We start from the raw sequence: 27985 nt of genomic DNA, 5'->3' as shown, positions 1-27985 counted from the left end.
CGGCGGCGGGAGGGGGGGGGGGGCTCCATGGTAGGCACAATTAGAAAAGGAATGGGGAATAAAGCTGCCCACATCATCCTTCCCTTATACAAATCTGTGGCGCGGCCACCCCTGGAATGCTGCGTCCAGCTCCGGCCAGCACGCCGAAAAAGGGACACTGCAGAGCTGGAAGAGGGCCACGGCGCGGGCCAAGGGGCTGGGGCGCCTCCCTGCGAGGGGGCGTCACAACATCAGGAGGCCCTGCTGGGTCAGGCCCAGGGCCGCCGCGCCCGGCCTTCCGCCGGCACGGGGGCAGGCCGCAGCGCCCCCCGCCCCGCGGTGCGCAGGCCCGCTGCCCCGGCGCTGGGGGCTCGCCGAGGACGCCCGCCCCCTGCCCTCCGCGTCCGGCGCCGGAGGAGCCCCGCCCGGCTCCGCGGACGCCGAGGCTCGGCCGCGCCGCGCCCCGCCCCGCCGCGCCGCCTGGCTCCTCCCGCCGCAAGAGCCGTCCTGTCGCGGCCGAGCGCGCTGGGGCTGGCGGCGGCGGCGGGAGATGGAGCTGCGGCGCGCGGTGAGGACCGTCCCCTCCCGCGGCCTCCCCGCGGGGCATCGCGGTGGCCGCGCGCGTCTCGGGGGCGGCGCCCTCTCCCAGGCCCGCTCCCGGGGGAAGGGGGCAGCGAGGCGCAGCCCCCGACCTGGCCCGGCCGGACAGCTGGGGCGGCAGCGCCCCGGCCGTTGGCCACGCGGGCCGCCCGGGGGGCGGCCGGCTCCGGCACCTCGCCGCGGCGCCGCCCGGCCGGCGCGCCGGGCCCCGCAGCGCATCACGGCAGCCCCGAGGCGTCCACGTACGCGCGCGCGTGTCCCCAGGCCTTCCCTGCCCGGGCGGGTTCCCGAGGGCGGGCTCGAGCGGGGAGCCGGGCAGGCTGCGGCGCGAAGACCCGGCGGGGGCCAGCGGAGATGCGCCCCGCCGGGCGAAGGGGCAGCGCCGCCCTCTGCGGCCCGGTGCGGCCGGGCTGCCGCGGCAGGGCGCCGGAGCGCGCGCTCCCCGTCCGCCGCCGCCCCGGCCCAGGCCGCTCCCTGGGCGCGCGCCCCGCCGCGGAGCGGCGCGGAGCCCTCGGCCGCCAGGGCGGCGCCGCCCGGGGCTGGCCTCGGGCGGGGTGATGCTGGGGCTGTTCGTGACATGTCGCGGCGCCCGTGCCTCGCCTCTCCGCCTCTTGCGGGGAACCCAGGGCGGCTCACGGGAGCCTCCCGCTCTCCGCCTTTATCCTCGCAACAGCCCTGTGAGGGGGGATAGGCGGCGGGTCGGTGTCGGTCACCCGGTGAGCTGCGTGGCCTGTGGCGCGATTGCCCGCCGGTGCAGACACAAGGCCTGACGGTGTTGCGTCGGGGGCGTTTTTCCCCCTCCGGTGGAATCGGATTCCCGCTGTTGCTTGCGAAACGCCGGCCAGCCGGGCGGATGGCGCCGCCGCGGACACCTGCCTGCATCTCGTGGCGTAGCGCTTTTCCCTGCAAGAAGCAGGTCGTCTGCCTGCGTTACTTGAGCCCCGCGTATTACATCTTCGAAAGAACGGTGTCTTGTTTGATCTCCGTCCTTCACCAGCTGCTGAGCCTGTTCAAAGCAAGGCAGCTTCTTGCGCTGCTTGGGGAGAACTTTGGCCAGTTCCCAGGCCTGTTCTAGGACCCAGCGGCAGAAATGTTTCGGGTATTTTCCCCGGAGGCCCTGCTGGGATTTGTCCTGGCCAGGTGACAGAGTGCCAGCTGTGATTTCGTCCAACCTTGAGATGCTCCAGACATGGGCAGAAGTCACATCCCCCTCTCTGGACAACCAGTTTTCTTGTCTGAAGGACAAGCTGCATGGCTGGCTCGGGAATACTGGGAATTGTAGTCCAACTCAGCACCAGGTTGGGGAAGGCTGCTCTGTGGGCAGGAGAAGCAGTGCTTTTCATTTCATTTATTCCAGTTCTACATCGCTCAATCGCCAAAGCTCTCTGGGCAGTTTACAATGATGTAAACCCTAAAAATGCCATGCCATATATCATAATATAGAACCATTAAGACATGAAAATATAAAAACAATTTTAAACAATTGACAGTAAAAATCCCAGAAGTAGAGGAAAGTCTTAGCCTGGTGCTGAAAGGATGGCAATGTTGTTGCTAGATGGACTTCACTGGGGAGTCTGGTCCACAATCAGGGGGCCACTACTGAGAAGGCTGTCTCTCTTGTCACCATCCTCCAAGTCTCCCTTGGAGGAGGTACTCAGAGGAGTGCCTCAGGTGTTGCTCACAGTGAACAGGTAGGTTCATGCCAAGAGACACGCTTCGTCAGGTATTGCAGCCCCAAACCATGTAAGCTGTGTTTTTCTAGTAGGCTGCTATCTCCTGCTCACGGGGAAAGAGGCAGAGCAGGAGCTTGTACCTGGCTGGCTTGAATATGGAATCCTAGAGCTGGAGGAGGCCTTGGAGGCCATCTAGTCCAACCCCTGCTCAGTGCAGCAAATCCAGTGTGAGAGCACCCCCAACAGATGGCTGCCCAGCCTCTGCTTGACGGCCTCCAACCAGGGAGAAACCACCCACAGTTGCCCCCAGGCAATTTGTTCCATGGCCAAAGTGCTCTTACTGTCTGGAGGTTTTCCCTAATGGTCCAACAAAATCTATCCTAATCCCATTAGGTCTTGTCTCTTTGCCCTCTTCTGTGTGACAGCCTCGGAGACATTCCCAGTAGCAAGAAGGGCTCCATGTGCTTAAAAGGACAGGAGGTGAGCCACGCAGGGGCAAGGGCGGCCCCTCCTTGCTCCCTGCCAGGTGGCTAATGCTGCTTTCCCTTAGAATCATAGAATAGTAGGGTTGGAAGGGGCCTCCAAGGCCATCAAGTCCAACCTCCTGCTCAATGCAGGAATGTTCTCCCTTCTCGGAGAACCAGTAAACCTAGTTCTAGGAGAACATGGGAGGAAAACCTCTCCCTCTCTCATCATACTGGAACCCAATGGGGCCCTCCCGTGAAGGTGATTGCAGGGAGATTCAAGACAGACCAGAGGAAGGATTTCTTTGCAGAGGTAATTCACTACCACAAGAGGTAGTGATAGCCACTAATCCGGATGGTCTAAAGCATCCACATTCCTGGAGCATCAGGCGATCAATGGCCACGAGTCCGGATGGCCATGTATTGCCCCCAGGTTCAGAGGCAGCAGGCCTGTCAGTGCAGTTGCTGGGGGGACCTGCAGATGGGTGCTGTTGCGCTCACGGCCTCCTTGTGGGCTTCCTGTTGAGACATCTGGCTGGCCATTGTGGGGGGAACACTGGACTAGCGAGACCTTTGGCCCTCCAAATGTTCCAGGCCACAACTCCCATAATCCCTGAATGCTGCCTGGGGCCGATGGGTGTGGTAGTCCAAAGCCCCTGGTGGGCACCAGCTTGCCTTCCCCTGTGGGGGCGCTCTGGGGGCCAGGCCCAGAGGCTGCTCTTCCTGGGATTTATTCCGTGTGCCCCCCCCCCCCGAGTTCCAGCATCAACCCCTGCCCATGTCCTTGCTGGAGGTCTGCGGCTTCCTTCTTCCTGGGTACATCAGGTTAGCTGGCTTCACGTTTTCTTCCCAAAGTGGGGCTGTTGAGCTGTTTGCCACCTGCCCCTCAGAACTCTGGCAGCCCCCTCTGTCTTCTGAGACTTCTCCTAGGGGTCACCAAGGGGCACTTCTCTGCAATGAAGAGGGCTAGGAGCTTGTTCTTAGGTTTAAGTGGAAGCTGCTTTTCTCTGGTTACCGTCTTCTTTTGTGTTTGTACGGTGCAGTCCTGGAAATGGGGGCAGTTCCGAGCACCAGGAACACAACGCGTGGAGGTATGCACACTGGGAAATCAGTGCACAAGCACCCATTCCGAGGCCGAACTGCTCGAGGGAAGTGGACGTGGGGGCAGCCCTGGGGAAGCGGATGTAGCTGCTGCAGGAACTCTGTGGAAGAATGGCTGCTGTTGGCGAGAAGGCTGCCTGTGTGCCCAGCCGCATCCTGGCAGCGTCTCCCTGATTTTCCCCTCCCATCCATCCACAGCTTTTCCTCCCAGGGGAGCTTCTCCTCCCTGTGGCCGCTTGGGTTGCCCTGTTCCAGGCCTATGAGAGCCTCTCTTGAGGTGTGGTGACCAGAACTGCACACAAATACGCTCACACCACAGATTTGTGCAAAGGCATCACAGCAGTGGCGGTTCCCCAGTGTGGCTCTCGCATTTTTCCCCAGCTGCTGCACACCAGGTGGATGCTTCCCTTGAGCTCTCCACGGGGACAGCGCTTGTTCGTCATGATGCCCCCTGCCGAGCAGGGCACCGGGGGGGGGGGGGGCAGCTTTCTTGCTCGTGGTGCTGCAGAGAAGCTGCTGTCTGGGTTTTCTGGGGCCCTGACTGCTTTTCTCCCGTGAATGCGCTCCCTCCCTCTCATTGTCTGGCTCCCTCTGGCTCCTGTGCTTGCAGGGGGCCTGAGGAGCCAGGCTGCCTGTGTGAATCTTCTTGTGGCGCTGCAAGCAGCTCATTCGGCATACTGCAGTGGATTTTCCGGGTCCTGACAGGGGTGACACGTATTTATTTGCTAGTATTATTTTTGTACCGCCTCCTTTGCCCAAATGCCACCAAGGCAGTGTTACGAACATAGCAAGCTGGTTGCCTGTGAGTGTGGGTGTGCGCGTGCACGCGCGCATGCATGCACACGCGCTGGTTCTCTGTAGATGCGCCATGTGAGCAGGGCCATCTGTCTAGGAACCTGGCTTTAGACTAGGTCAGTCTATTGGTCCGTCTTGCCTAGAATTGCCACCTCTGACAATCAGCAGCTCTCTGAAGTCTCAAACGGAAACGGGTCCTTCCCATTGCCTACTACGCAGACCTTTTAACTGGAGATGCTGGACGTTGAGTCTGGGCCCTGCATGCAAAGCAAGGGCTCCGCCACTGAGCTGCAGCCCATAGCGGCCGTAGGAAGCCGCTTTGGTTTACTGCACCTGGCTACATATTGTTCTTGAGCAGCTGGACTTCCGGCCCTCCTTCCTTGGGCAGAAACCTCCCATGATGCGCAGTTGCACTGGGAGTGGGACTGCGCAGGGGTGAAGAGTGGGCCAGGAAGCCCCTGGTGTGACTCTGAGCCCTTCTGGCAAGACCCCTCCACCCCGGTCACTCTCAGCCACCTCCAATCTGCGATAGGAGGTAATAATCATGGCTTCCCTTTCAGGCCTGTCATCAGCACGACTGAGACCAACCTTTGAACGCCTTTTGGAGGGTGACATCATGCTGACTGAGATGATCTGCATTCTCACTTCAGTCTGTGTCTTGTACAGTGCCCGACCTCTTTGCCTTTGTTCTTTCTTTTTGGCATTTCACAAATGAGAGCTATTATTAATGGGAAGAAACGCGGAGATTTGCAGCCTAGCTGGGCCCTCCCCTTGGCCCGCTCCGTTCCCCTCGAGCCATCCTGCAGATGTCCTCTGCGATAAAGCGCCCAGCAGCCTTGGCAGTCTCCTCTGCGCTGGGAACAGGAGATCAAGGTCTCCCCAGCCCCATCACTGCAGCCCCCTCCTGCCAGCTGTTCTTGGGAGGTCTGGGCTGGGAAGAGCCTCCACTCCTCCGCGGCTGTCGCGGCACAATCCCCGTTGGGGCTGGCTGTTCCCTGGAGTCAGATGCAAAGCTGGACAAGACCCCCGCCCCCCATGACCACTGTCTCCACTGGGTTGGGGGGAGGACCCTAGATCCCCCCCATGCTGTGCACGCGCTCATTTGGGACCCCTTGAAGGTGGTGGTGGGGAGCCACCAGGGTGCTCACTCCTTTCGCCACCGTCACGCCTAAATCTCAAAGCGGAGAAGGACAGGTGCACCTGACATTGGTGAGGAGCAGGGGTGCACAGCCTTTTTGACCCCGAGGGCTGCATATGACGCGGGCTCAGGCGCTGCGCCCCAGAGCACAGGGGCTCTGTCCTCGCTGGTAGCAGCCGTGGAGAAAGACCCACCGGAATGCGGATGGCTGGAGCGGGGAGTGGAGCGCCTTCTCCCCACCCCGCCCCAGCCACCCTGGTACAGGGTCCTGGTCTGTATCAGGATGGCTGGGGGAGGAAATCTGGCTGCGGGGGGAGGGGAGTCAAGGCATCCAGCATTTGGCCAGTTGTGCATCCCTGGTCTCGGGCGTGGAGAGCAGGGGGTGGGGGGGAGGAAGGGCCCAAAGTGGGGGCTCTGGCTGCTGCTGCTGCCCTCCACACCGTGCCCTGGGCCAAGGTATCTACCTATCTATTTGAAATGATTCCCAGGCCACCTTTACTGGTGGAACCCTCGCCAGAGACTTGCACGAACCCGGGCCGTGTCTCGAGAGCTGGGGGCGGCGACCCGTTACTCGGCTTAGACATTCTTGAAGTCCTCAACGATGGTGGGGAGGGCTGCCTCTTGTGGCAGCGAGTTCCGTAAGTGAGCTGCACGTTGCCGTGCCTCTCCCTGCATCTGTGAGTTCCTCTGGTCTTCAGCCCTTCGGGGCCCCTCACTGGGTGCTGTCTCTCTTCCCCAGGCGCAGCTCTGCCGCTTCCATTGGCTTCTGCTGCAGCGCAAGCAGCAGCCCTGGCCGCGCCCGGCCCCCCGCCGTCGGCAGCGCTCCGCCGTGCAGGCAGCCAGGTACGTGGGCTGCGATCGGGTCTTCTAGGGTGAAGGTGCAGCTGTGCAGATCTACGCCCAAGTAGTCCCGCTGGCCTCAGCTCTGTCGCACCTGTTGCGTCTGGGCTGCAGCTGATTTGACTGGCGGCGTTGGAAGAGAGGGCGCCGGCCTTTTGTCCAGCCTGTAACTCACGCCCGCTCTTGTAGCTGGCAGCGGGATTCTGGGAACTGCAGCCCAGCACACCTGGAGGAGGCGTACGGCCTTAGGAACAGCGTGTGTCTTGCTGGCCTCCCTTCCAACGGGGTTATCTTGTCAGGCGGCCCTGCTCTGACCTGCAAGGTGCTTGGTTCTGAGCGGGGCCCGCTCCATGCGGCTGGCGCCATTGTTCCGCTGTGGCTCTGGGCGCTGTGCCTCGCTTGGGTTTCAGATGCGTTTGCCATCGGTTGCTTTTCCATCCCGCCTTTTCCTCCAGGGAGCCCGAGGGGGCGTTCGTGCTCCTCCTCCTCCTCTGACCCTCACAACAGCCTCATGAGGCAGCTCAGGCTGAGCGTCTGACTGGCCCAAAGTCGCGCTGTGAGTGGGGACTCGAACCCAGGTCTCCTCAGCCTCAGTCCAGGGCCCTAACCGCAACGCCGCGTGAACATTCAGCCTCTGCATTCCCGCGCAGCCTGGCCCCTTCTGCCGCTCCCCGTTGTGCCCGCTGTTTGGCGAGGGCCAGGAGGCGGGGAGATGGGCTGGGACTCCCCGGAGGTGTGGGGGTCGTGCCACTGCTCCCGGTTCACGTCTCTCCCGCTCTCCTGCCCCCAGCGCTCGTGGACGGCGGGGTCTCCTGCAGAAGGTGTTCCTGGGAGCGGCCCTGGGGACGCCCCTGGCGATGGGGATCTGCTACAGCCTGGCGGAGAAGCAGGAGCGGCGGCGGATGCGGCTGCTGGCCCGTGGCACTGGGCGCTTTCTCAGGTGGCCATGCACACGCGCTCGCCCCTCGGCTCCTGGGGCGCCCCCTCTGCCCCTGCCGTGCCCTCCCGAAGCTGGGGGGGCCTCGGAGAGGAGGGGGCTGGAGTGGCGGGAGCAGCCTCCCCAAGTTGGGCTGCAGTCCCAGCATCCCTCAGGCAGGGCGGTGGGAGCTGCTGCCAAGCCCATCTGGAAGGCGTCGGGTTCATTTATGCCTTTATTTTATTACCAATATTTCCGTACCGCTCAATCTAATAAAATCCCTGCGTGGTTCACCAGTTGCGGTATGAAAATCCCAGCTTCAGATATGCCGTTAAAACAATATCTGCTACAATAACCGTAGAAGCGACACAAACAGGCTGTCGGTGGCTCCTGGTCTCGGTGGCTCTGTGCTGCCTCCTGCCTCAGAGGCCTCACGTACAGCACGCGTGTCCTGCCGACGGGCTTCCCATTTGGGCCGCGGGGTGGGAACAGAATGCTGGACTAGACGGACCCTTGGCCTGATCCAGCCGAGCCCTTCCGACGCTCTTAAAAGCAGCAAAATAGCGCAGTTGCGCGGTTAATGAGGCTGGATTCCAGGCCAGAGGCAGCTTGTGCAAGCGAGAGCACTTTCGGGGCATTTCTGGGGAAGGCTGGGAGGGGCTTGCCGGGAAATGGCGCTGGAAGCAGCCCGGTGCAGAGTCAGGCCATGGGGCCTTGGTAAGCGGGAGGTGGCCTGCTCCAGCCTTCCCCGGAGTGATGCCTTCCTGATGTTTTGGACTACAGCTCCCATCCTCCTGAGAGTTGTGATCCAACGACGCCTGGAGGGCCCATGTTGGGGAAGTTCCACGCCGCCGCAGATGTCGGCCTCAGGCAGAGAGGGGCCTCTCCCAGCCCCTGCTCCGGAGAACTGTGCCGGGGGCTGAACCGGGGATCTTCTCCGTGCCAAGCGCTCTGGCACTGAGCAGTGGTCCTTGCCCCTGATCCCAGCGAGGGTGAGGCCACTCAGCAGGAAGGGAAGTGTGCTCTGCTTATGTGCAGGGGTCCCCCTCCAGGGATCTGGGGCCAAGTCCTGGCATTCGGAGGCCACCAGCGCATGAGAAGCTGCCTGAGGTCCTGCGCAGAAGGAGAGGGGTCTTGTCCACCCCTGGGCAGATATCCCAGCGAGGAAGGAGGCCCCTCAGGGGCAAAGGGGGTGGGGGTGTTGTGTGGGGGTGTCGGGGGGCTGCGCTACCTTTCCTCTGCCTCAGTTGCCCCTCCCTCGTCCTCTCCCTCTCCCTCAAAGGTCGCTGTGGCTGGGCTTCCAGATCTCCCTGGATTACTGGTGGACGCACCACGTCTCGCTGCGGGGCCTGGATGAGGTACGGCACCTGCAGCCTTTGTCTGAAGCCCTGGGCCCCTCCAAGCCAGTGAGCTGTGAGCCAGGCAGGGATGTCTTGACTGTGAGATTATTGCCTTTGAACAGGGAGGGCGGGGGGGCTCAGTTCTGCAGCCCCATGGGTTTCTCTCTGGCCGATGTCATGCAGGGAACCAGCACGGTGAGGGGCAGCGGGTAGAGTGGGGGGAGTCGAGGCAGTTCTACAGCAGCTGGTGCCACACTCATGAGGCGAGGGTGCCGAGGGACGGAGGCGAGCACTGCTATTTCGCGTGGTGCCCCGTCCGCCAAGAGCCCAGTCTGGAACGCTTCTCTGCGGGGCTGGAGGTGGCTGCCAGGGGGACCGAGAGGGGAACAGGCGGAGGCTTCGGAGGTGCCCTTTGTTTCCTGCGGGGCAGGCTTAGCACATGGGTGGGGAACTTGTTTTGGCCCGAAGGCCACACTTGTGCCAGGAAAGGAGGATGGGACCATGGCCTGCATGGAAGCCTCAAAGCAAGCCTCAGAGCACCAGCAGTTCTTTGCAGCAGTGGCTCAGTCAGACCCTGCGAACTGTTGCTTGAAGCTGCTTCGGGCACCTCGTACTGGCCGCTCCAAGCAGAGCCATCTCCCCTCTCCCTTCTTCTGGGGCAGGAGCCTCAGTAGAGGCCTGGTAGGCCGAATGGGGCCTGGGTGCTGGGATTTCCACGTCCTTGGAGCAGAGGCCTCTGCTGGGCAGGCGCTGACGCCCTGCTGCTCGCGCTCCCTTCCCTGTCATCAGAACAGCCCGGAGTACATGGCGGTCCTGTCAGGCTGTCACCAGCGGTCGGCCAACAGCATCGTCTCTGGTGCCATCCAGAATGGGGGGCTCTACATCAAGCTGGGCCAAGGACTGTGTGCCTTCAACCACCTCCTCCCCCCCGAGTACATCAACACCCTGCGCGTGCTGGAGGACAAGGCGCTGAAGCGCGGATACACCGAGGTGAGGGGGCCAGTCGGGGACACGGGGGGGCGGTATCTCACTGCTCAGGCGGTGGGACTTAAGGGTGGGGCAGAAGGAGGCAGATGGCCTCTGTGGTCGGCTCAGATTACAGTGCCAACTGACTTGCAGCAGCCTCCCCCAACCTGGGGCCCTCCAGACGTGTTGGGCTAAAACTCCCAGAATCCCCTAGCCAGCTGGGGGATTCTGGGAGTTTTAACCCAACATGTCTGGAGGGCCCCAGGTTGGGGGAGGCTGTCACAGAGATCTTCTCCACATCAATGTGTTGTTGATGGTTTAGTGTGTGGTGTTAGCAGTGGGCTGGTGGCTATTTTTGTGGGGAGGTTTTTTGAGGACTGAGGTGATAACACTGGCACCCAAGAACTCTCCACCAGAACAATACCTGTCTAATCTCGGAGGCTTTCTAGAGTTGCAACCTGCTTCTTCCTTGCGCCGTGTTGGAGGTTGCTTCAAATACTGCTGGTTCCAGTATTTGCAGGTAGGGAACTGCTTATTAAAACCACGTAGGACTCGCTTGATGGCAAGGAAGTTACCCAGCATTTATAGGTTTCTAACTGTTCCAGGTCTTTGTTCATTGTTGGGTAGCTTCCTTGTTACCAAGTGTTTCCTACATGGGTCTAATATCGTTTCTTTTTTTGTAAATTCTAGAACAAGTAGGAGGCTGATCTTGCATTTTGTTTCCTATTTTATTAGGCATGCGACTTCTGTGTGTCTTATACAACATTCAGAAGGTCTCTGTATATTTGCCGTTTCCCTTGCAGAAATATCACTGCCCAGCCCTGCAAAAGAGAATCCTCTGATATTATAAAACAAAGGCAATTGGTGAATATGCCAGAGATTTTAAAAAATATATTAGTCCTTTACTTTTGCTATAGCTTTTTTTATATATATATATAGATTTTATCTTAGGCTTGTTCTTTTCTCTTTGTCTACGCTGTCTATTCTCTTTGAGAAATCATGGAGGACGGGGGAAGTGCCAGATGACTGGAGAAGGGCTAATGTCCCTATCTTCAAAAAGGGTAAAAAGGAGGAACCTGGGAACTACAGACCAGTCAGTCTGACATCAGTCCCTGGGAAAATTCTGGAGCAGATGAGAAAGCAATCATCTTTCTTCCATCTGGAAGCACCTTGAAAACAATGCCGTGATTCCTCGAAGCCAACATGGATTTGTCAAAAACAAGTCCTGCCAGACAAATCTGATCTCATTTTTTGATCAAGTCACCTCCCTTGTAGACCGTGGGAATGCTGTCAACATCATGTACCTCGACTTCAGCAAAGCTTTCAACAAAGTGCCCCATGATATCCTGATGAGCAAACTAGCTCAAAGTGGGCTAGATGAAACAACGATCCGGTGGATCCACAGTTGGCTACAGGATTGGACTCAAAGAGTGCTTATCAATGGGATCTTCTCCAACTGGGGAGAGGTAACGAGTGGGGTACCGCAGGGCTCAGTCCTGGGCCCAGTGCTCTTCAACATTTGTATTAATGACTTGGAGGAGGAGGTGCAGGGAATGCTGATCACATTTGCAGATGACACAAAATGGGGCGGGATAGCTAATACTTTGGAAGACAGAAACAGAATTCAAAGTGATCTGGATAGACTGGAGCGCTGGGCAGAAAACAACAGAATGACATTGAATAGGGATAAATGCCAGGTTCTGCATCTAGGAAAAAGAAACCAAATGCACAGTTACAAGATGGGGGATACGTGGCTCAACCACACTACAAGCGAGAAGGATCTTGGAATTGTTGTCGATCACAAGCTGAATATGAGCCAACCATGTGATGTGGCTGCAAAAGAGGCCAATGCTCTTTTGGGCTGCATTCATAGAAGCATAGCTTCCAAATCCCAGGAAGGACTAGTTCTGCTCAACTCAGCACTGGTTAGGCCTCATTTGGAGTACTGTGTCCAGTTCTGGGCACCACACTTGAAGAAGGATGCAGACAAACTGGAGAGGGTTCAGAGGAGGGCAACAAAGATGATCAGGGGACTGGAAACAAAGCCCTATGAGGAGAGACTGAAAGAACTGGGCATGTTTAGCCTTGAGAAGAGAAGACTGAGGGGAGATAGGATAGCACTCTTCAAGTACTTGAAAGGTTGTCATAGAGAAGAAGGCCAGGATCTTGATCCTCCCAGAGTTCAGGACATGGAATCATGGGCTCAAGTTACAGGAAGCCAGATTCCGGCTGAACATCAGGAAAAACTTCCTGACTGTTGGAGCAATACGACAATGGAACCAATTACCTAGGGAGGTGGTGGGCTCTCCCACACTGGAGGCGTTCAAGACGAGGCTGGACAGCCATCTGTCAGGGATGCTCTGACTTGGATTCCTGCATTAAGCAGGGGGTTGGACTCGATGGCCTTGTAGGCCCCTTCCAACCCTACTATTCTATGATTCTTTCCCTTCTTGTATCTGCAAAAATCCACTATTGAATTAGGATATCCATAACTTAATATTCAGAAGCTGGCACTGATTTTCATTTGCCTTCAGCCTCCATTGGAAAATGCTTAAAACTATTGCAGCATGATATTTTAGGAATAATTGGGAAAGCCAGTCCTCCATCCTCAAAATGTTGCTGCAAAATACTAAGTGTATCATTTTCGGAGTTTATTATAGATTGAAATCTGTTAGGGCTTTTCTTCTGGAATAGTTGTTTTTCTTGAAAAGTTTAGGCAAGATGTTCTTTCTTGTAAAAACAAAAATGACCCAAAATCTCTTGAGGGAAATACATTTATTTATGGGTTTTTATTTATGAGTTTCTTTTGTGAATGTTCTTGTGATGGATGTGCGTGTAATGCATTTGTGAATGGGTGCAGTCAATTAGTCCATCGTGTTTTTGTGCTGTATGTTTTGGATGTATGTATATACAATATGTAGTTCTGTGTTACAGGTAACCCCTGAGGAAGGAGCTGATCTCCAAAAACAGTGGGTGTGCTGGCACAAAAATAAACAGTGATTTTGTGTATTTTGTTTTTTGACTAGTCTGGTGCCCTGTTTTTGGCCATGCCTGCAAATCGTAACTATCATTCTGCTTATGCAAGAGAGCTTCGATTTAACCCCCTCATTCCATTTCTGGCTCCCTTTGTTTATTAAAGTGTTGAGGTTGTGTTTCAGCAGACCGTGAGATCCCTCTCAGAAAAAACTCGGCAACTTCCCTCCTCCTTCCACTTGATTGCTCTTCCCTTATTTATTTATTTATTTATTTATTTATTTATTTCATTTCTATACCGCCCAATAGCCGAAGCTTCCCTTCCCCTAATGTTCTTTCCACCCTGCTGCTCCTAAGGCAATGAGAGCTCAAGTTTTAGCTGGGAAGCCCCCACCCCTGCCCCCATTCGTCTGATCTCCTCTTCTCTTGGTAAGCAGCTGTTCTTGAACTGCCCCGCACCAGATTCTCGCTGACTCTCCCGTCCCCTCCACGGGGCCCTTCCTTGCTCCAGGTGGACGATCTCTTCCTGGAAGATTTCAGTGCCAGGGCCGACCAGCTCTTCCTGGAGTTTGACTACCAGCCAATTGCTGCCGCCAGTTTGGCCCAGGTGCACCGGGCCCGGCTTCATGACGGCACTGCCGTGGCTGTGAAGGTGGGTGTGGGCGGTGCTGAAATGCTACAGCCTCTGAGCTCGTGGTGGCACCAGCCTGCAGACTCCCAGGCAGTCCTAGAGTGCGGCGGGGCCCTTCACTGCTGCTGTCTCCCTCCTCCCAGGCAGCCCTGGGGTCTCAGGCAATGCCCTTTCCCCCCGCTTTACAGGTCCAGTACATTGACCTGAGGGACCGGTTTGACAGCGACATCCGTACGCTGGAGCTGCTGTTGCAGATTGTAGAAATTATGCACCCCAGTTTTGGGTTCAGTTGGGTCTTGAAGGTAACAGTGGTGGGAATACCCCTGGGGGTCCTCTTGGGGGTGGGGACCAATATCTCTGCGTTCTTCCCTGCCCCAATTTGTTTCATTGTGAGACTTGGTACCCCAACATGCTCTGTGACACTGCAAGGGTCTCCGAGTCGCACCTTCCCGGTGGCGCGCAGTTTCATTGGCACACTTGAAACATGGCCAATCCCTTGTGGCTGCTTGTGCGGCCAAGCCGAGACTGTCCCCGCAATGCACACTCACTGCCATTCTTCTCTTCTGCTCCCCCACCCCCGGCCGTCTCCTCCCTCCAGGACCTGAAGGGGACGCTCGCTCAGGAACTTGACTTTGAGCACGAGGGGCGCAATTCAGAGCGCTGCGCCCAAGAACTCAAGCACCTCAGCTTCGTAGTGGTTCCTCGTGTGCACTGGGGCAAGAGCAGCAAGGTGGATCTGTGTGAAGCAGTAGCTGGTGAACGGAGGGGTGTCTGGGCACAAAGAGCTGGCGGGGGGATGGAGCGGGGGGTGGAGTGGGCAGGGAACGTGGCCACTTCCAGCCCAAATAGGTTGAATTTGTTTTGGGGGGTATGAGTTCTTAGTGCCCTACTCTGGCTCATTCTCCACACACACACACACACACCCTATGCACATCACTCCTCAAGCTAAGGCACTTGTAATTTGGGCACGAACTTCACGTATGTTCAAAATGATAGCTCTTGTTTGTGGGTTCCTCCCCTTCTCCCCCGCCCCCCCCTTCTGGGGTTTCGTGAGGAGCTCTGAAGTTCCAGGGGGCCTTGCCACACACATGCCTGAGCAGGTCCGTCCCAGTATTTTGGTGGAAATAGAAATGTCCTGTGGGTGCAGCGAGGCCTCTTTCCCTCTTCTGTCTGCCCAGAAGCATCCTCTCGGCTCTGGTGGTTGTGCTTCCAGCATAAACGGAGAAAAACAGGCGTGCGTGTGTAGCGACATTGGGCCGGCCTTCCTTGACTTCCTCTCTCCTTTCTGCCTCCCCCAAGCGGGTCCTGACAGCTGATTTCTACGAAGGCTGCAAAATGAACGACATAGAAGGGATCCGGAGACAAGGCCTGGAGCCCAAGGATGTGAGTGCCCGGGCGACTTGAAGTGGGGGGGGCGGGGGCAGGCAGAGGCCGGGGAGCCCACTCCCTGCGGGAAGCGATGGAGAACACTGGGGGCCGTTCCTGCGCTCCCCCGAGCTGCTGCTTGTCTTGCTGGCCGCAGAGCTGGCCTCCTTTGTGTGCCACCCCAGGCACAGCGCCATTCGTGCTCCTGCAGCGCCTCCAGGCAGACCTCTCCAACCTCAGTCCCACCCATCGCATTGCACTACAGCTTCCATCATCCCCCAGCCAGCAAAGGCTGCCTTAAGGGCTGGCTGGATTCTAAAGTTCTGCCTTTGTGGTGGGCACGATGGGGTGTGTCCCCTGCTTTTTCTTGGTGTCGAGGAACGGGATGCCGCTGGAGGCTCCACTCCTCCACCTGCTGTGCTCAGGCAGGACCCGGGAGCCCCCGGCCATTCCACCCACATACCTGTCTACCTGTAGGCGGCCCACAAGTTAATCCGGACGTTTGCCGAGCAGATCTTCCTCACGGGATTCATCCACGCCGACCCGCACCCAGGGAATGGTAGGGAAAGCTGCCACCAGGGGGCAGGACTGGGGATGCGGCAGGCCACCTTGCTGGTCTGGACTGGCGCCGGGCGCGGAACTGCACTGTGGAGCCCACCTCTCTGGCCTCCTGCTCTGGGGGCCATTAGCGCGCGCACGCACACACACACACACCCTTGCTGCTTGTGGTGGCTGCCGGGCCTTGGCACTGTGCGCTTAGAGGAAGGAGGGGTGTGGCAACGGGCGGCCCCTGTAAGACGACGAGGTGGCGTTTGGAAGGGGAGCTGCCCTTTTCCAGACTGGAGGTGGGGAAAAACAGCCACCCTGCAGCTGGGAAGCAAGCTCGGCCAGGCCTAGAGAAGGACAGATCGTGGGGGTTCTGTCCTTTGTGGGTCAAGGATTGCCCTTAACTCTGGCCTTCTGTTTGCTTCATTTGTACCCCGCCTTTCTGCCAGGAGCACACAGGCAAGACTCTTCACGGCCTGTGTCTCTCCCTCCCCCTCTCTTGCAGTGCTGGTGCAAAAGGGCCCCGATGGGAAGGTCCGGCTCATCCTCCTCGATCACGGCCTGTACGAATTCCTCCACGAGAAGTAAGAAACATGGCTGATGCGGTAGCACACTGCATGGGAGGGAGGGAAGGAAGGAAGTAGGGGCCCCCGCTGGACCCAGCATGAGTCTCTGGCCAGACCGCCTCCACACACACACACACACACACACACACACACACACACCTCTGACGGCTCTTGTGGTTCCCCAGGGAACGAGAAGCGCTGTGCAAGCTGTGGCGAGCGATCATCTTGCGTGACGACACGACCATGCAGGCGTGCTCCGAGCAGCTTGGTGTGAAAGGTGAGGGTGGAGCTGGAGCGCTGCTGCTGCGGCTACAATGAACTGGGGCAGCCTGAGCTTCTCTCCAGATGTGCCTTGCAGAAGCAGAATCCCTCCCCTCAGGGGAGGGGGGTGTCTGTCCCGCTGGGGTGTGGAGGACGGAAGTACGAGGAAAACATGTCTGCCTGTGTCGTGTCCACGCTCGTGCTTGTTGCTTCTCCTGCTTGTGTCTAATTTTGAGCTGCTGCCCCCTGCCTCATGCCTTCCTAGCCACCTACCACAGTTCCCAGACAGCGGCTTCCCTTAGTTAAAGCAGGTTAGGGGGCTGAGCCTGCCTTTGATGCTGTTTGTGGAGCAGCCTAGGCAAAGTGACCGCCCTGGAAGGAGGAGCAGCTTAAAAAGTGTTTAAAAGAGTCCAAAGCATTTCACGGATCTTCCCAATAATCCTTGCAGCCCTCCCCTAAGGCAGTCAATGGCCATGCTGGCTGGGAATGATGGGAGTTGCAGTCCAACACCTCTGGAGGGCACCAGGGGAGGGGGAGGCTGCCCACAAGATAAGCCAGTACTGAAAATGATTTTAGAAAAGGCTGAAAAAAACGAATTCTTGAAAAAACTGCTGTACAAGACAGTTTGTTCTGAAGATAATTTTAATGAAAGCACATTAAGAAGAAACAAAGAGTCCTGAGGCTGGATCAGGCCAAGGGCTCATCTAGCCCAGCATTTTGTTCACAGTAGCTGCCCATGGAGACCCACAAGCAGGACACAAGTGCCGCAACACCCACATTACACATTTTACATTCCTATGCAGAGTTTTTGGGGAGAGGCCAGCTTGAGCTCTGCCTGGTCAATATTTTTTCCATCTTGTAGAAGGGTGGATTGTCAGTGGCTGGCCTAAAGCCGCCTGCTGCATTCATAGCCTAGGCAAGATTTGAGCCAGCCCCTTCCTGGGCCCCAGCTCCAACCCCTTTAGCCATTATGTCACACTGGGGGGGAGGGGGGGGTCCTTGTCCCTAAGCTCCTGACCTTCTCTCCAGCCCAGGATTACTTCCTGTTCTGTGAGATCCTGCTGCAGCGGCCAATCAACATGGCAGAGCTGGCGCTGTCCAATGTGCTGACGCGAGAGGAGACGGCTTACATGCAAGACATGGCCAAGAGCCGCTTTGATCGCATCATGCGAGTGCTAAAGGACCTCCCCCGTTCCATGCTGCTCGTCTTCCGCAACATCAACACCGTCCGAGGCATCAACGTGGCCTTGGGGACCCCGGTGGACCGCTACTACATCATGGCCAAAAGGTGGGCAGGGCACCCTGGAGGCTGCAGAACGAGGTCCGGGAAGGGCCTTTCCCTGACCGATGGTGGCAGCGCTGGTCCACCTAGTAGCTGCTCCTGTGGCAGTTAAAGTCTAAGCGCTGCTTGGGGAGGGATGCGTGTTGTGGCGCTTTCTGTTGCATGGTGCTCTGTTCTCTGTAGTACCTGCTCTCTGTGTGATCTAGAGTGAAGTGTGGGAGTCCTGCTCTTTGGAGGAGACTGGAGCTGGCAACTGCCTGCTTTGCTCTAGATCTGGGCTTCTTGTGATGATTCTGATTTGTAACAGGCAGCTGGCAATAGCAAATACCACGTTATGTGTAGCCTCTCCCCCTCCTTGCTTCTAGGGCAAATACTGCCTGGGGAGAAGAAAAATTATACTTCATCCAAAATTAAGAATGCATTTGAAGTAGAGTGCATTTTCTAGTCATTGTGCGCCCCCTTCTCATTGCAGACTGTTGTGACGGGGACTGCACTGCAGCCACCCGCAAAGGCAGAGGGGTCTTTTACCTTCCACTGTGACCCAGTGGGGGGGAATTTGGCCAGAGCGGCTTTCCTTGCTGCTTCAGGACAAGAGGGCCAGCACTGCTGATCTGTTCCTAGGCCAGGGAACTCATCTCAACCCCTTGCCAAGCAGCACCAGGATGTTGCTGCCCTGTCCCCACATCGCACAGGCCTGCTTTTTGTGTTGCTTTTTGGATGGGCCATCCGTTTTGGCCCTGAATGTGCTCTCAGTGGTGGCTGCTGGTATCTGGGCAAGTGGGGCTTGCTCGGCCCTGGTGACCTTGAGGGTGCATGCAGGCCTGGTGTTGAAGCCCTGTCAAAAGAGAACACGTGATCCGCCTGGCAGGGCTTTTGCCCAACACACTGAACCCTTCTTGGTTGGGGGGGGGGGGGGTCTGCTGCCTGCAGAGAGGCAAGAAACTCTGGGTCGGGAGATTCTCCCTGCAACACGCACAGCTCAAGCTGTCTGTCTTCACAGTGCAGTGAGGTGCTGGAGCCATGCTGTTAGCCGGAAATCTGGTGGGTTCAGCAACGTCATCCTCTTCCGTTGGATCCGTGCTGCCTGGAATGGCTTTGTGTTTGAGCTTGCACTCAGGTGAGAGAATGGGGAATGGGGATCTCCCAGGTGGCAGGAGAGAAGTGCCTCCCTGTGTTATAACCCCCTGCCCCCGTATAACAAACAGAGGTTGTGCGCTGCACTGGCACTCTTGCTGACCCGTCCCTCTTTTCTTCTCTGCCATTTCCTCTCTGCCGCAGGTTCCAGATAATCTCTATGAAGCTAACTACCTCTTTTCTGCGCTGCCTGGTTTATGCTGGTTTCCTGCAAGCCAGTGAGGAACAGAAGGAGATCTATGATTTCCTGCAGGCATAAGTCCTGGTACTGGTGGCACAACCTGGAGCTAGTGGGCTCAGAACCTCACAGGGAGGGTGGCTGAAGGCATGCCCTGCCTGACTCGAGTACCGTACAGCCTTCATTTCCACGAACTGGGGAAGGACCTTCTCCTTTTTTGTATTAATAAAATCCTAGCGGCTACAGCATTGATGGAAAAGTCTGCTGGCTGCAGGTGTTCTGCATGCCCAAAAAGGCATCTTAGAAGCTGTGTAGATGATCTGCACCTACTGTAAATGATGCCTGCTTGTTTTCATTAGTTGAAAAACGTTTACAAAGAGCCTCCCTACATAAAATTTAAAACGCAGTGAAAAAAAGCAAATTGTTGCAGCCCCTTAAGCATAATGCCTGGGCTGTGGGGGAAAGCCAGAGGCCGTCCTCCCCTCACCCATATTAGTGAGGAAGACAGTCGTTAATGCTGCTTCCATTGAACTAACAAATAATGGGAGAGCTGCTGTTTTTCTCCCTCAGCGGGAAGAGGGTTTTCCTGATATGGGTGATCCTTCCTAGTCCCTCTACAGCCAGGACCATGTAAGAGAGCTGTGTCACCCTTGCCGTGGGAGAGGGTGGCCTCCTTGCCCCCAATGCCAGCCCTGTCTACTCTGCAGTGGTGGTGGGGTTTGGGGAGACAGTGGCTCCTTCCCAGCCCTGAGATTCCCAATCAAAGGCCCCACGTTCACCAGGACTCCCACTCCCCAAAGGAGAAACAACCGCAAGAGAGGCATCAGAGCAAGGAGCCATGCGGCCCAGCATCTTGCTTCCCTGCAGCCAACCAGATGCCTCTGGCAAGCTTTGCAGCACTTGCGGCTAAATGGTATGTAAGGCTCCTGTCTCCCTTCTTAAAAATACACTGCTCCCCAATTCCCTTGAGAAGGAGGCCAATTGCAAAGATGTGTTGTAGGTTCTCAGGTCAGCAATTTTGCATTTCAGTTGTTTAAGGAACTCTGGTCCAGACTCAAGTTACTTCTTAAATTTTAAAGTGTCTCTTTATACCTCAGTCTGACAGTTTTTCAGTGCCATAACTTACTGTACCCTATGAACAATCATTCAGGGTATCCAGAAATGTCTTTGCTGTAACCTCAGTGTGCAACTGGCCCCTCATTATAACACTTCCTCTTATGGCTGCCTGCCTGGTCCTTTTCCATCTTGGAACATCCTCAGCAATTTGCTCGAGCGGGGGGGGGGAATAAAATGCCCTCAGTACCGAGTCCCTCTGGGCGTGGGACTACCACTCTCAGTGATTCTGTGAAGGCGTGGGATCCTCTCCAGTCTTCTAGTTCCTTGGACTCTGTGCCCGCTTCTGACATACAGAGTCACACCATTGCATTCACCACTCGAGTCATCTTTCATAGCAGCTAGAGAGCTGCCATTAAATGGCTGGAGGGCAATGCTAGGGGAGAGTTGTTGGCTTCAGGTCCAGTGCTTCTGGTTGGCCACTGTGGGAAGCCGAATGCTGGGTCTTTGGATTGCTCTTATGCCCACAGCAAAACTTCCAGAACACCTCAGGCAGTGAGAGGGCAAAGACAGCCCCTAGTTCCAAATAATCCCCCAGTAGCACAGGGTAACTGTCTAACTCGTCACCCACATAACGCCATGGGCACCAGCTTCCCCAGTAGCAGCAGCTCTGGGCTCATTGGGCCACACTACCCTCTTCCGAATCCCCAACTACGTACCAACAGGTGCCTGATGTAATCCCATAATGCACACGCACACACCTACCTCTCTCAAGGCCAGTCCTGTACAGTTCCACAAACAGGCAGCTCAGTCATTGTGATTTTTTTTACAAATCCTTTCCACTTTTATATAAAAAACATACAATAATAGATAAGGACCCAAGCAGCCCAGCCAGAAATACTTTACACCTTGGGGCGGTGAGAGGGACACAGAGTTGCTTCTCACCCCCACTTGAAGAGAAACCCCTAGAAATGAGCTGTGACACGATCAATCTCCAGCAAATCTTCCAGGATCTGCAGGGAAAGTAGAAAAAACAGGGGTGTTAAGAAACCAGGATCTGAGCCTCGTGTGGCGCAGAGTGGTAGGCGGCAGTATTACAACCGAAACTCTCCCCACGGCCTGAGTTCGATCCCAGCGGAAGCCGGGTCCCAGGTAGCCGGCTCAGGTCGACTCAGCCTTCCATCCTTCCGAGGTCAGCAAAATGAGTACCCAGCTTGCTGGGGGAAAGGTAGTCACGAATGGGGAAAGCAATGGCAAACCACCCCGCACAGTCTGCCATGAAAACGCCAGCGAAAGCAGCGTCCCTCTAGGACTCAACAATGACTCGGTGCTTGCACAGGAGGAACCTTTCCTAAGAAACCAGGAAGGAGAGAAGACTGTGCCAAGAGTAGAGGCTGAGCTTGTAGCAAATGGCCTGCGAGGAGAGAGGATCCTGGAAAGGGTCAGGGCATTTTCTCCCTCTCCTGGAGGCTACAAGACCTGGCACAACTGGCTTCAAGGAACTTACCTTGTTTAAAGAGTCTTCTTCCCAAGGCTCTGTTTTTTAGCACAGATCACTAAGCCAGCATGCCCAGATACTGCAGGCAGCCCAGCACAACAGGCAGTAAGATCTAACAAGGGTCGGAGAGTTGGGAAACGCCCCTGCCAGCTTGAGCTCGCCTTGCAGCGAGGTGGCTCTGGCTCTGCCCCCCCCCCACTCACGATGTCGGGCGTGGTGCCGATCTTCTTGGCCAGCTCGCTGCGCTCCATGGTGCTCAGGTACAAGTAGCGGTTGAGGAGCTCCCCGTCCAAGATGTTGCGCACAGCGTTCTGTAAGATGCGTCGATCCATGTGCAGCATCCTAATGAGGGCAGGGGTGGGGAGGAGGCAGCGTGTCAGGCAAAAGGGGTTCTTATGGTGACACGAGTCCCTGTCTCCTCAAAAGCAACCAGGATGGCCTGGGGAAATGCCTTGCCTTGTCAGCAAGCCAAGGAGTGGGGGATGAACGTAGCAGTCAAGCCAGAGCAACTCAGGCACCCATCCTGCTCAGCCCTGGAGATTCTGCTATTGCAGATGGTGTTTAGGCGCAGTCCACACAAAGTACAAAAGACACCTGGGAAGGGGTGGGGGGAGGCCAGGAGAATGAGCGCCAGACCCCTCCAGTACCTGAAGGCGCGAGGATTGAGGCCAGCATGGTGGGGCAGCATCGTGGTCAGGGCGTTCTGTAACATCAGCAGGCGCCGGTATGTCTTCTCTTGCATGGGCAGCAGCAACCCGATCCCACCATCAAGAGTGGCTGGGGAGAAAAACGCAGCCCCTTCAGAGCTTGTTTTCTTGCTCCCATCAAAACGAAGGCTCAAGTCAGCTCCTTTTGCTACAGCATGACAGTGCAAGCTCAGAGACACATCTTTGTCCACCTGGATTCACATCCCACCCAATGGATGTCACGTGAGGGCATGGCTCACAATGCAACATTTAATAAGTCTCTAATGTGAAAAATCAAATTTTTAAAAGGTCAGCTGACGTGGATATTTGAAATGTACCCCCTTCAGAAAAGAGTGGTTTTCACCAAAATATAAATTCCCTTCCTTGTATTCAGTTGTCAACATTCAAAAATAGAACGCTGTATTTTGAAGCAAACTTCAAAGGTATTTTCCCCGGATTAGATTCTGACATGCTAAATCTGAAGTGCAGGTCCCAAGTTCAATTCACTTCCAACACTAACAGAAATGGCTCCTTTGGTCTCCTGCCAGCCTGTCCCACAGGCCCACCACCTGCCTCTGGCCCCACATACCAAACCAGGTGATGTGCTTGTTCTCCCAAGCAATGGATTTCTTGGTGGGCCCGTCCATGGCTCCACGGCAAGGGGTCCTCCAGAAGGCATTGACATGGGCACCCACGTGGAAATCGGCTCTACGAAGGAGACGCATCCCGCCAAAACTTTCCTTGGCTGGAGCGTGAGGCAAAAGGGGTTGGGGGAGCAGGAGGAAATACCATAAGGCCATTTGGAGCATGGAAAAAGTAGGACCTTGGAGGGGAGACCCAGGGGAGACCACCTAGCCAACATCTCTCTACAAAAGCCCAAGCAGTCCTTGCTAGTAGAAAGCCTGGAAAAGTCCCTTATCAGGCTGCTGCCCACCTTCCAGTGCACTCTTTATGAGCCCCCAAGACTGGGAGGAGGTAGAAGAACCAGACTGCATTCGTGATGGGAAGCAGGGGGAGGGGCTGACCTACATCTCCCCAGGACAAAGATGGAACCAATAACTAGCTTTGCTCTCACCTTCTGGCAGGTACATGTAGACCAGGAGATTCCGGTCCCTGTCAGACACTGCAAAAGAGAGCAGCACAGTTCAGCCAGAGCTCTCTGGTGTGGCCTGACCAGGCCAGAACCACAGCCCTGCAGGATCCTCAGCGGAGAGGACTGCAGGCCCTTGCCCCAAACAAACACACAGCATCAGTGTCAAATCCACACTGCCAATGAGGCAGGATTCCACCCCTGCCCTTATAAGCAGCTGAAGTGGGGAGAGGTTCCTCTTCTCCATACCCAAGCTGAGTTCAGTTTGTTTTCTTTTTAGCCTGGACTTTTGGATAGCAGGATTAATGGGGGGGGGGTCCAATAGTTTTGTGTGTTGCCCCCACAACCATGACTCTTAGTAGCAGAATGAACTATATGCAAAAAGAAACTAACATACAATTTTATGTAGGTGATTCAAGGCCTCCTGCAGAATTTGGATTAGCTGAATGCAAAATTTTGATCTGATTTCACTTTTAAGCATAGGGAGTAGACATCTTGGGCTACACTTGCAGTTTAAAAGAGATTGGAAAATGTACTGTTGGCCATCAAAACATCCTGCTACTCAATGCTCCATAATTGATGTTTTTAGGGGATATAATTTTAACTAGGTTTAACAGTCCCCTCAACAAGGTCACTTCTAAATGGATCTCTAATTCAGAGTCCACCTGAACATGGGACCCTGCAGCTGACCTCAGCAATCTCAAGATGGCTGCAACCAGAACAGCAGGGCTGCTTCAGCCACAAAGTGAACCTAAGCCAGCCATGCTGGGCATAGGTGGAGTGGCACCACACTCTCACTGACGTGCACTTCAGCAATGCAAAGACTGTACCTTGGCTCACCCCAAATGCAGGATCAGAGTCTCTACAATGCGAACTGCGGATGGGTTTCCCTGCTCAACCTGTAAAGCCTGGGCGGATGTTTGAGCCTTCCCCAGCAATCTAACTGCCTGACACACACACCCCACCGCCGACAAGCAAACATCCTGGCAGTAGACTGAGAGGCTCTGCCTTCTCCAGGTGCCACGCTCAAGCTACAAACCCAGGAACCCCAGCTGGGCACTGTCCACCATGAAGTCCACGCTGTAAACTTCCAGAGGCTTGGCATCCTGGGGGCAAGAGAGAGGGGTCAACACAGTGGGGCCAGGCTCAGCCAGGCCACCTGCCACATCCAGACACTACCCGCATCCACCCCCTGCATGGTCCACACCCGGCTGACGAGGGACAGCGTCTTGCTCTCCTCCTGGTAGCGGAGCAGCGAGATGCTTTTCATGACATCGGCCGCCAGGATGAAGTTCTTGACGCTGATCATCTGGTGGATGTAGAGCTGCGTGTCGATGAAGGCCATGCCCGTCAGGTCGTTGTCCTTTAAGCTCCACAAAAAGATCTGTGGCAGGGACAGACACTGTGGCTCAGGCAGGCAGAGAGACTTGGCCAAGGGGGCTTGTAGGCCTCCTGCAGCAGGTCCATCCCTGGTCAGGAGCAACAAAGCCATGGTCTTGAATAATCACCCTGAGAGTTATATCCCATCATCCCTTGCAGGGGCTGCTCACCTTCTGGCCAATGGCTGACACCAGGTAGCCGTTGCAGTGGCAGAGGGCAGTCACGGGGCCCTTCTGCTCCTTCTCATACAGCACCTTGAACTTGTTCTTGGTGAGGGGCTGCCCAGGCTCTGGAACCACCTCGATGATGTCCATGATCAAGATCTGCAATGACAGGCGGGGCAGTGGGCAAGGAGGAAAGCGCCATCCTGCACTATCAGGGGTACTCTGTTTTGCATTGCTATATGAGAAATCCAGCCTCCTCCTCTTCTCCGTTGCAGGCTGGGAGGCGTCTGGGACGGGGCCCTGCCATAAATGTGGTTGGGAAGATGTGTGGACTGGCGCTAAAGCAGACCCACAAAATACTGCTGTGTTTATCAGCATTAACTGCCATAAGGTCATGGGCATGGCAAGAGGAGCTTGGAATGTTTCCAGGGAGATATATTGGCACTCTGGGTGAAGCGATGCATTTACTTTTCAGTTTGAATGGGTGGACAGAGAGGGGACCCTTGCCTGTTCTAGACTGGGATGTTGCAACCTAACTCTTTTGGCATTGAAGCCTTTGCCGCATTTCTTCATGCAAGGGATGAGCTAGCTTCTGCTTGAAAAGTTCAAAACCCAGAATGCTTACAAGACCCTATCCAGAGCACAATGCAAATCTGGAGGGTTCAGAGGGCCTCCAAGCCCCCTTTCAACAGTCTGCCCCAACACTGCTGGGAATATATTGGTTCTACACAACCTCCACCTGCCCAGGGAGCATGGCAGAGAGGTAGGGATGGAAACCCCCAGGTTGTGACACTACAAGTTCTGCTGCACTCTGAGCATCATGTCAAGCTCTGGGTCCCTCAGTTAAGGGAGGACATGGCATGGCTATAAGAAACATAGGGATGTCAGAGAAATCCACCTGGGTGGTGGAGTTCGCTGAGCTTTCAAGCAGCTCAGCCCCCAGACTTCAGCTTGCCTCCCCACAAGCTGGCCTGACTCAATCGCATCAAGTCGGGCCAGCTTGCAAATTTTCCTCTTTTTTCATAAATAGAAGCTTCCGCAAATTGTGGCCATAATTTGCACAATTTGCGAGGTGGAATTTGTGCAAATTACAGCTGAAATTTGCGCACTTTCCTATATACAGGGAAAAACAACACAAGAAAAGTTCCTGGATTTGGGGGAAAAGGCTGCAGCTTGGCTCGCAAATAAAAGCCAAGGACCTTGAGGAAATCCAACAAGCCTCAAAAGGAATAAGACCCATGAAGGGCCATGGGGGAAAGGCAACTCAAGCACAAGAGAGCTAAAAGCATCTGTTGTGTCCCAGTGCTGAGCTCAAATGTTTGGGGACTGGATATTCTGCCACGTTCCCTGGATCACTCACATTGGACCTGCCTCTGGTGCTGAGCACCGTAACAACCCTTCAGGTACAGACTGTTGTCAAAACACACACTTAGTAAGATGGGAGAATCAACTTTGCTTCGCATGCCCAAAGGGGGTGGGGCATTTTGCACAACCACGGTGGTGAAGAAGACAGGCAGCCTTGTGGGGCAATACCTCCGAGGGATTTGGGGCAAGGGTGGGGGGAAGTATGCAGAAAAGCGGCCGTCCTGCCTCCGGCTCAACTCACCCGGCCCCGGCAGGTCACCTCTTCACCCTGCATGAGGCAAGTCCCCACAGCAATGTAGCCCTTCAGGCCCGAGACCGTCTCCTCACTCTTCAGAGACACTGTTTTCATGCAGGTCACGTGCTCCCACTCCTCCAGGTCAATCCTGCAGAGCAGAGCGGGGGGAGGGGGAAGGATTGAGTGGGAGAGCCGGGCTGCTCCCCTCCCACACAAAGCCCAGCCAAGCTGCCCCCACGCTCTGCAGGTAACCAAGGGGAGGCAACCCTCCTCCCCAGGCAGGTTTACCAGTCTCTGGTGGAGAACTAGGAGTCAGTGATGTATCTTGAGATGGCTTTGTTTGCCACTGAGCGCCAAGCACTTCCACTGCCCAAAACATGGGAGGGGGGAGAGGGAGGGAGCGGTTGGAAAGGATAAGCTCCATTTGTGAGCTTCCAGAAGTATCTGGTCGGCCCCTGAAGGAAGCAGAATGCGGGACTGGATGCAGCTCTGCTCTAACCCAGCTGCAAGGCTCCACACCAGGAAACTGGCCAGATCCTAGCCCAGTCCCTCCCTCTTGCCCGCCCTAGGATGGCTGGTCTGCTGGCCTGTGAAGGCATCTCCTTAGCCTACTGCCCTGGGCGTCCTCCACGTCTCACCTGGTGTTTGGGATCGTTTCCCAGCTGACCGGAGAGATCAGCTGAATGGAAAAGGCCTCCTGCAGTGGCTGCATGTAGCGATCATCTGGAGGTGGGGATAAAAGCGGGGGGCTGTCCAGCTAGAAGAGGGGCCATGGCTCCGTGGCAAAGCTCCTGCCTTACCTGCAGAAGGACTGAGGCACCATCCTCAGCACCCCCAGGAAAAATGATTGGGTGGCCAGTGGGGAAAGACTCTTCTCTGCTGGAGATCCTGCTGGAGCTCTGCTGCCCTCAGAGCAGACCAAGACTGAGCTAGATGGACCAAGGGCCTGACCCGGTTTAAGGCTGCTCCCTCTGGTCCCCTGAACACACGAGGAGGCAGGGGGCTCCTTTGCCAGTAGGGGAGCAGGCTCCCCCCTCGCCCCCTCCCTCCCCCCTCCTCACAATCTCAGCAACACGCGAGGGAATGCGTAAAGACTGCCAACAGCGTTTGTGCACAGGAGCTTAATAGGAGGGACCAATCTGAATGGGCAAAGCCTCCCCAGAGCACTGGGTTTCCAGCCACTGTCTGCCGCAAGCACACCCACCTCGCTCAATAGTCTCAAACTCTTTCTCCTCTCCTGTCATGCGAGGGATCCGAGTGCAAGGGTTGTTGATGCTGGTGGCCACGGCATAGACCTGCCAAGAAGGGTGAATACATGCAGGCACAGTGGGGCGTGGGGGGTGCAGAGCTGAGTGGGCGAGTTCTGGGGCCAGGCTGAGGCAAGGGGGCACTCTCTTCCACCCCCGAGAACAGCCTGCTAAACGTTTTGCCTCCTTCCTCTTTACATCGGCACCCTGATGGACATCCGAGGTATCAGATCCAGCCCACACCCCTGTGCGTGTCAAGTCACCATCGCCCACCCTGCACAGCCCTACCTTGGACTCGACATGGTACGCTACGTAGTGGGCAGTGCACCGCAGTGGAATCTTCCGGACGGGCCACGGCGCATCGTATGAAAGGTAGGCAGGCAAGACGCTGATACGCAGCTCCCCCTGCAGCACAGAAGACAGGCAAGGCCTCGTTCTCACCCGCTCACAGACCCGCCCTCCCCCGCGGCAGAGGCACTTCGTGAGCTGCCTCAAACGGAAATGAAGGAAACAAGGCAA

At 56.2% G+C, this 27985-nt stretch overlaps 2 protein-coding genes across 19 annotated transcripts in view; one reads left to right on the top strand and one right to left on the bottom strand.

The window, feature by feature from the left end:
- Window positions 1-40: 40 nt before the first annotated feature.
- ADCK5 (aarF domain containing kinase 5) lies at window positions 41-19970 on the top strand. Of its 3 annotated transcripts, none has more exons than XR_014789950.1 (15): window positions 41-547; window positions 6490-6593; window positions 7381-7530; window positions 8789-8864; window positions 9641-9836; window positions 13297-13437; window positions 13605-13718; window positions 14015-14146; window positions 14595-14799; window positions 15259-15340; window positions 15833-15911; window positions 16079-16170; window positions 17184-17442; window positions 18437-18553; window positions 18715-19964. XR_014789950.1 is itself a non-coding variant. In XM_084848541.1 (15 exons), exons 1-15 carry the CDS (start codon window positions 530-532, stop codon window positions 18827-18829), a joined length of 1764 nt encoding a protein of 587 aa, XP_084704667.1. In that variant the 5' UTR covers window positions 492-529; the 3' UTR covers window positions 18830-19970. The 3 variants fall into 3 exon arrangements, 2 of the variants coding, with proteins under 2 accessions (XP_084704667.1, XP_084704666.1); XM_084848541.1 differs by having other exon boundaries at window positions 492-547; window positions 9636-9836; window positions 14716-14799; window positions 18715-19970; XM_084848540.1 differs by having other exon boundaries at window positions 492-547; window positions 14716-14799; window positions 18715-19968.
- Window positions 19971-20628: 658 nt separating this feature from the next.
- The window catches only part of CPSF1 (cleavage and polyadenylation specific factor 1), a 35352-nt gene continuing 27995 nt past the window's right edge, over window positions 20629-27985 (bottom strand). For 7 of the 16 annotated variants that reach the window (XM_084848534.1, XM_084848532.1, XM_084848529.1 and 4 more), the window contains exons 27-38: window positions 27755-27871; window positions 27424-27514; window positions 26858-26942; window positions 26226-26367; window positions 24626-24778; window positions 24283-24459; window positions 24115-24181; window positions 23061-23108; window positions 22575-22730; window positions 21947-22076; window positions 21503-21641; window positions 20629-20814 (exon numbers count right to left, since the gene is read on the bottom strand). In XM_084848534.1, coding sequence (XP_084704660.1) covers window positions 20767-20814; window positions 21503-21641; window positions 21947-22076; window positions 22575-22730; window positions 23061-23108; window positions 24115-24181; window positions 24283-24459; window positions 24626-24778; window positions 26226-26367; window positions 26858-26942; window positions 27424-27514; window positions 27755-27871 — 1353 coding nt within the window. In that variant the 3' untranslated portion in view covers window positions 20629-20766. Of the gene's footprint in view, window positions 20815-21224; window positions 21642-21946; window positions 22077-22574; window positions 22731-23060; window positions 23109-24114; window positions 24182-24282; window positions 24460-24625; window positions 24779-26225; window positions 26675-26857; window positions 26943-27423; window positions 27515-27754; window positions 27872-27985 lie in introns of those variants that run through there. The other 9 variants (XM_084848521.1, XM_084848523.1, XM_084848524.1 and 6 more) reach the window with 3 other exon arrangements.

This window comes from Heloderma suspectum, chromosome 4, assembly GCF_057233095.1.
Source record: "Heloderma suspectum isolate Gila_16-S chromosome 4, 16-S_ref, whole genome shotgun sequence".
Classification (NCBI taxonomy): Eukaryota; Metazoa; Chordata; class Lepidosauria; order Squamata; family Helodermatidae; genus Heloderma; species Heloderma suspectum.
Note: the sequence above shows the minus strand (reverse complement) of the source record. Positions and strands in the feature narration are given on the sequence as shown.